The sequence below is a fragment of the Nomia melanderi genome, chromosome 1 (assembly GCF_051020985.1).
Source record: "Nomia melanderi isolate GNS246 chromosome 1, iyNomMela1, whole genome shotgun sequence".
Taxonomy (NCBI): Eukaryota; Metazoa; Arthropoda; class Insecta; order Hymenoptera; family Halictidae; genus Nomia; species Nomia melanderi.
The window spans coordinates 37,546,785-37,554,138 of record NC_134999.1 but is presented as its reverse complement, the minus strand read 5'-3'; the positions used below and the strand labels follow the sequence as shown (position 1 = coordinate 37,554,138).

General features: G+C 38.7%; 3 protein-coding genes across 3 annotated transcripts; 1 reads left to right on the top strand and 2 right to left on the bottom strand.

Moving 5' to 3' along the window:
• Nucleotides 1-82: 82 nt before the first annotated feature.
• Nucleotides 83-2,175, bottom strand: LOC143175298 (uncharacterized). Its single transcript, XM_076373937.1, has 2 exons — nt 2,068-2,175; nt 83-1,884 (listed from the first exon to the last, which is right to left on the bottom strand). The coding sequence occupies exon 2, from the start codon at nt 1,291-1,293 to the stop codon at nt 358-360; it is 936 nt and encodes a 311-aa protein (XP_076230052.1). The 5' UTR covers nt 1,294-1,884; nt 2,068-2,175; the 3' UTR covers nt 83-357.
• A 52-nt stretch (nt 2,176-2,227) lies between these two features.
• LOC116424855 (venom serine carboxypeptidase) lies at nt 2,228-4,135 on the top strand. Its single transcript, XM_031971814.2, has 2 exons — nt 2,228-2,674; nt 2,806-4,135. The coding sequence occupies exons 1-2, from the start codon at nt 2,375-2,377 to the stop codon at nt 3,922-3,924; spliced, it is 1,419 nt and encodes a 472-aa protein (XP_031827674.1). The 5' UTR covers nt 2,228-2,374; the 3' UTR covers nt 3,925-4,135.
• Nucleotides 4,079-5,589, bottom strand: Ppt2 (palmitoyl-protein thioesterase 2). The gene is made up of 4 exons (XM_031971818.2): nt 5,356-5,589; nt 5,009-5,258; nt 4,817-4,935; nt 4,079-4,737 (listed from the first exon to the last, which is right to left on the bottom strand). Exons 1-4 carry the CDS (start codon nt 5,503-5,505, stop codon nt 4,384-4,386), a joined length of 873 nt encoding a protein of 290 aa, XP_031827678.1. The 5' UTR covers nt 5,506-5,589; the 3' UTR covers nt 4,079-4,383.
• Nucleotides 5,590-7,354: the final 1,765 nt, after the last annotated feature.

Genomic DNA, 7,354 nt, shown 5'->3' with positions numbered 1-7,354 from the left:
TACATAACTCAGTTCCGTGAAAAGTAGTTTATTCAACAGTTTTGTACAGAAAACGATTAAAAAATTTTCTTTTAATAAATATATCAACCACAAACCAATGCAATTTCAACCATTTTGGGAACACGAATATTAAACATGGATAATACGTTTTTAAAGGTTAAAAATATTAGTAAAAAATATAGTCTTTTATTAATCTAATTAATCATTATCACTTAATACATAACAGTTTCAAATGTATTGTGTAAGGAAAACGTGTGCAGGCAATAGAATGGAATGGATCATTTCTTCATCAACTTCCTAAACACTCAGGGTCACCCTAGGATTGCCCTAGGTTAAAAAGCCTAGCAGTTCCAGCTACTATTTCAATAGCTCCTTGCATTTCAACTTTAGTGTAAGGTTTTCTTGTTTCAGAAATTCCAATTCTTCTACTTTTTTCTGCAGCTCCTCATTTTGTTTTTGCAAAATAACAATATCCTCCTTTAATCTCTCATTTTGTTCTATTAAGCACCTCATTTTACTTGAATCTTTAGTGGGATGCATTTCATTAATTAATTCATCTGTTTGGATCATTAATTGCTTTACCAAATTTGCTTGAGCATTGAAATGTAATTCTTGCATTGCTCTCAAAAGTTTTGAGCTCTCTTGTTTTGTTTGCATGCTCACAATATCTCTAATATCATTAAGCAGAGCAGCAGAATCACTTTCTTTGGTATCTGGATTTTTAACGGGCTCATGACTTTTTGTTTTTTCTTTAGGGACTTCTACATGAGAAGTAGCTTCCTTAGAACTGTCTGGAGGTCTACTATTTTCTTTAACACATGCATCCAATGCTTGATTATTTTCCTTATAACTTCCAGAACGTCTAGTACGGTCTTTGAATGTGACTTTAGTGTCACTGATTCTTACTCTTGTCTCCCTAGCCCTTGACCTGATGTCATCTTTAATTTCATGATCATCAGGTTTTACTTTGTTCTCAATGGGCTTCAATTTACTGTCACTAACTGTTCTTTCTCTCTTCTCTGAGATCTTAACTTTCATCTGTTGCTTTCTCGTATCATGTTCTCCTAATTTCTTTGTTTCTTTCGCGGTGTATTCTTTCAAAATTGATTGTTTCTCAACATATGTAGGGTGCTCAATTTTATGATTTAGATTGTCTCCTTTAGTTGATTGCAACTGATGCAGTGGAGTGGATGTAACAGCTCTTGTTGTTATATGTCTGTCTATTGTATGGGTATTAACAGTTTTAGTATCTGTGGGTACCAAATCCAAGTCTTCTAAGAAAGAGTCATTCATTTTCTTTTTGTATATAAACTATATTTTATTTGAACAACAAGGGACACACAATATCTGTGTGAATAAAAATACAATTTCCTTAGGAACTTTATTAAAACTTAATTGGCTAAAGAATAATGTATATTTGACAGTGATTTTTAAAGCTCTTTAACACAAGTCCGTTTCTCCCTTCTTTTTAATCACAATGTCCAACAAAACAGATTATTTTGAACCCTCAAACGAATATTCATTGTGCAAATTCAATGCCCTTAATTAGTTTGCACCAGTCAATCAGAACAGCACAAGTTTATTTACTGTGGCACAATCGTGTACGGCATTATGTATTCGATGAGTTAAAAATAGCAACAATTCCCCAGTAACCTTCGGTTAAATTACCGGACATGAACCTCGATGAATAACTGATTTAAATTAACTTGTTTGGTAAGTCAGCTGACACAGATTCGTTACAACTTACATCGCCATCTACATTATAAATAGTACTGATTTGAATTCTGGGGATGTTTAAGTTTCATCTTTCTTGTTGCAAAATTAAATGTATCAACAAAGGCTACAAATTGTAATATATTTAAGGCTATCGAACGCTCTCTATTCCTGTAAAAAGATACAAGTAAAACTAACTATTTTCGCTTTTATGAGGTAGCCTTAAGTCCAATGAAACTTAAGGTTCTGATAGGATATAGAATACATCTAATATTCTAAGCATATCGAAGAATAATACAATGTTTATAAATAGAAAAATATTAATGGATAAATATAAAACAAAATTTACTATACCAAATCAATGGACATCATTTTCTTCTCCAATTAAATGCGATTAAATGGAGCTCGACGTTACACTGTGCTTCTATCAGGCGACATGATTCTTCGATTAATTCGAGAGTGATACGATCCTCCGGCTGCAGATGGCGCTGGCGGTACTTTCGAACTGCGGAGGATGTAGGGAAGAATATGAAAAATCATTTTCTCCGTTGGGGTCATGATATCCGGGTCACGTTCAAGTGTAATTAGACGCAGTTCTCGTTTAGTATTGAAAGGGAAAGTTTGGATAGGTCACGGTTTATCGTGACTATTAACGTGAAAGATGACGGCCACAATAGTATCAGTTCTACAGTTTTTATTCTTTATTTCAATTGGTATTGAGAATGCAAGAGGATTCACGAATATGTATCCGAAATTGAAGCAATATCCACTGCCATTCGATGTTGATGTCGGCGAGCCGCTCTTCTTGACGCCATTGATTGAAAGCGGTCATATAGAAGATGCTCGAAATAAAGCTCTTGTACAGAATAAAGAAATGTACGATGTTAGCAGTTACGCTGGCTACATTACCGTGAATAAAGAATACAATTCGAACTTATTCTTCTGGTTCTTCCCTGCTGCGGTAAGTAATAATACGGAGAATTAAAATATTAGTTTCAATTGTTGTTATCTACCATTCTGATTAAGTCTTATCTAATCTGGGAAACAAAGGAAATATATTAAAATGTAAATGAGACTTTTATTTTTAAATAGCACGACCCAAAAACAGCCCCTGTAGTGTTATGGCTACAAGGTGGCCCTGGGGCAACATCAATGTTTGGTTTATTTATGGAGAATGGTCCTTTCTTTATCAATGCAAATAAAACCCTTCAAAAACGCAAATACTCTTGGAATCAATCACATAATTTATTATATATTGATAATCCTGTTGGTACTGGGTTTAGTTTTACTGAAAATGAGAAGGGGTATGCAACTAATGAAACACATGTGGGAAGGGATGTACATACATTATTGGTTCAGTTCTTTACATTATTCCCTGAACTTCAAACCAATGATTTTTATGTAACTGGCGAATCTTATGCTGGAAAGTATGTACCTGCTGTATCCCATGCTATCAAAGACTTTAATATCAAAGCAGAAACAAAAATAAATTTGAAGGGTTTAGCAATTGGGAATGGATTAACTGATCCAGAGAATCAGTTGCTGTATGGAGACTATTTGTATCAATTAGGATTAATTGATGCAAATGGCAGAGATTTGTTCCACAAGTATGAGGAGCAGGGTAGAAATCTAATTAAAGAGAAAAAATATATAGATGCTTTCAGCCTGTTTGATATGTTACTCGATGGTGACTTAATTGGTTATCCATCATTATTTAAAAATTTAACTGGGTTTGATTTCTACTTCAATTACTTGTACAATGAGGATCCTAGCAAGGCTGACTATATGTCAGAATGGCTTCAGAAGCCAGAATCTAGAAAAGCTATACATGTTGGTAATTGTTCCTTCAATGTTGAAGCAAAAACAGTGGAAGAACACTTGAAAGGAGATGTTATGCAGTCTTTGGCAATATTGATAACAGACCTGACTAAGCATTACAAAGTTTTAATATACAATGGTCAGCTTGATATTATTGTTGCATACCCTCTGACAGAAAATTATTTACGTAATCTAGACTGGTCTGGTGCAGAAAAATATAAAACAGCCAAGAGAAAACAATGGTGGGTTGGTAAAGAGCTAGCAGGTTACACAAAAACAGTTGATAATTTAACAGAAGTCCTGGTAAGGAATGCTGGGCATATGGTTCCTTCTGATCAGCCACTATGGGCATTCGATCTTATCACGCGTTTTACACACAATAAAAATTTTTAAATACCTGTAATCAGCATTTAAAAACATGTGTGATAATATCTCCATCAAGGCTATGTTAATGATTTAACAATTTACGAGGAAACCTAATTTTAAGATAAAAATTTATAAACTTAATGTATACTCAGAAAGAAGCATGACAGTGTATTGTAGCCAATTTTGTAAGTATCTAGTAAACATTTATTGGCAATAAAAGATAAAAATATGTACATAAGCATCATATTATTGAGCTGCCTCTAAAATTCGTTTTACATATGTATAAGAGGTATTTACTTATCTTTGAATACTCCGATTTTATATACCCTTTACAGAATATTCAGATCCTTATTACATCCAAAAACTTCTGGTCATTTGTAAAAATTTGTACAGTTACATGTCTTGTCATGATCTATCGAAGTCTTGCTTCTTAACGCGAACTGCCCTCCGCGTTACACGTCAATTCTTAATTCTAAATGATTCGTATTAATCTAAATATGGCAGTAAAAAGTCATCGACTATAGACACATTTTTGTGCCACTCATAATGAGGAACATTAGGTACTGTAATGAGCGTGAGTCTGCCGCTCTCCTCTAGCGTCTTTAATCCAATCGAATCGTCCATATAAATAGATCTATTATGCATGTCTATCACAGTTTCATTGGCATCGAAGAATCCGAAGTGACTGCTTTGCCACGGAGTAATTACCCCGTCCTCGGGACTTCCAATGAGCACCATGTGCTTCAGTTTGGTAATACCCCGTTTAAATTTTTCGGATTTCGTCGTATTCCTTTCATTATTCACATACGGGAGAAATCGACTGTACTTATAGTATAATTGCTGCGGAATAACGAAAGAAAAAACAATGAAAACTAGTAAAACTTTGAACAAACAACAATAAAAAAGACGACATACAAACCTGACGATGAGGATCGTTCCAATAATTAGCGATGCTGATACTTTGGCCGACTTTCGAGTAAAAGAGCTCGTAAGCGGTCTCGCACACTAGATCCGGGAAAAATAAATGCAGGAATCGCGCTGAAAATCGAAACAAACATTTGAAATACAAACTCCTTTGTTCGTTTCCGAAAATGGCGCTGCGGTCGCATACTTCCATATTGTCCTGCCTGTGGCGAGCTCAAAGAGATAAAGTTCCTCACATTATGATCGGGGAATCTTTGCAGTATGGCCCTAGCCAGCAAGCCACCTTGACTGTACCCGATTAAATTTATTCCCTCGGGAAACGCGGCGCCGATAGAAATAACATCGGTCCCTATTTCATCGACCTGCTTCCACATCGGCTCCAAACTGCTCCATCCCCCGTACCTTGGTGTATTGTAAATTTGGGTTCCAGGATGCATCTAAGATTTCATTTCGAAGATTTCAATTTTTTCACCCGTTGAATTGGAGCAGACGCGACATCTGAAGCGTCCTTCCCGTTCCTAAAAATGCACTTACCGCCTGAATACGATCGCTGATAAGTTGCATACTCTCGCTCCCCGTGAGCACGCCATGGATAACGACCACGGCGTGATAATTGTGAACACCATTGAAGAACACACTTATCAGTATAAACGAGAAAATAAAGCTAAAGTTTACCATAGTCATCGCTACACTAAATGAATCGTAGAACTGTCAAGAGCATCGCATCATGTCGGATTAAGGTCCCGTTTATATTGGGACGTCGAACTGATTGTTTCGTTCCTTCTGATTGGAGCGGAAAAATGCAATCAGCTGATCCATGTTTACGTTTGCATTAGAAACGCGGCTTGAGGATGGATTTCAAGGCCAACATATTAGGCGTCCCCTATCGTCGGCGCCGGAGAATGTTTCTTCGCCGTCGAGAATGAAGAGATTTCGTTTATCGACGATCAACGCTACCCTTGAACACGAAGAGGGAAGGAAATCTTCAAGGGTAGACGACCGTTTCCATCTGCTGGCAACTTCGAATGCGCTGGTTGTGTCGCGATAATGTCCCTAGGATCTCTTTTTCGCAAAGCAAAGCTGAGGATCCTTTAACTAGGAATTATTGGGCTCGGCCAAAGATTCTAGATACTTAGAGTCAAAAGATTCTGAAACGATTTCGGTGGCAGCACAGTTTAATGTGTCGCATTAAACCAGTAATCCTCTCAGAAACGTGTACAAGGTGGCGAGGCACGTGGCGTTTCCCGAACTCACTTCAACCATATATCACCGTGCTCCGACATCACCCCCAATTGTCACACGCAACTCGCTCTTCATGCTCAGACGCTGGAGCACATTGTTTCGTACACCGTCATCCCTGATTATAAACCTACACCCCTACAACGTGACTACTTACAATACCGTGTAATAGTTCAGAGCAATTACTAAGCTACATCTACGATATCAACCCCCGTGTAGTAATAAATAGCGTTGACTTTTCGAATTCTTGAGGACTGAAGAGAGCCACGTCTACGGACGCAATTCCTGGGAGTCGCCGAGTCATCGACGTTATGAAGAAACCAAGAAGTAGACGTCTCGTAGAGGACACGTTGACGGGATGAATAGTTTTCCGTAGACGTTATGGGGGACATAGATCTGGGTTGCAACTTCCTTGCGAGAAAACGATTGATTTACAAGCTGCGTGAAATACGGTAGGAACATCAGGCAGGTGAACCGACGGGCAGCAAAGCTGGTCGAAGCAAGGTACAACAATTTAAGGGATGCCCAGAGACGTGTGCGCTCATGTGCTTCTGATGTCGCATGCTGGCTCTAATCGAGTCCCCAGAAGCTTCAGAACTGGCAGCGTTTCTTTCTGTCCGTGGAGGGAAAGAACTGACGAGAGGGGAAAGAGAACGAGAGGAAAGACGGCCAATCCAATTCCACGCTCAAACCCGACCGTCGTGATGGCGGAGGGTGGCGAAAAAACGCAGCCACGGCCAGAGCGCGAAGCGAGCGTAGGTCTCGAAGCTTTTTTGCGTTTAATCAAGGATATTCGCGGTCGGCTGACTCGCTATTTTAGTCCACCAAGTGCTAACCGAGGCGCGCAACCACCAGCGACGACCATATCGCAGGAAGTGGATGAAGGAATCTTCGTCCTTTGACCTCGCAGGGACGCTCCTATCCGTCTCTCGCGTTTCACCGTGCGTCTCACATTACCTTTACTGCATCCTCCCAAAAATGAACATTTACCGATCACCTTTCGACGAAACGCCAGTGGAATCACTTCGACTAGCGAATTAGATAGACTTCATTGGAACCTGGAAAAGTATCCAAAGCATCAAAGTTCCCAAGAAGTGAAACCATTCCTGCGCCGTTAATTTCCGTGCATACGTCCGCGCGCAAGAGCAGCAATTCAGCTTCCAGTTTTGTAAATTCAAATATACACAACTCAAGATAAACGCACCTGTCCGGTTAATACTTGCAAAAATATGCGCGGAGCGAATTGTGTCTCACCACCACGTGGTGAAATGTTTCTTCCACCACATCACGAGGA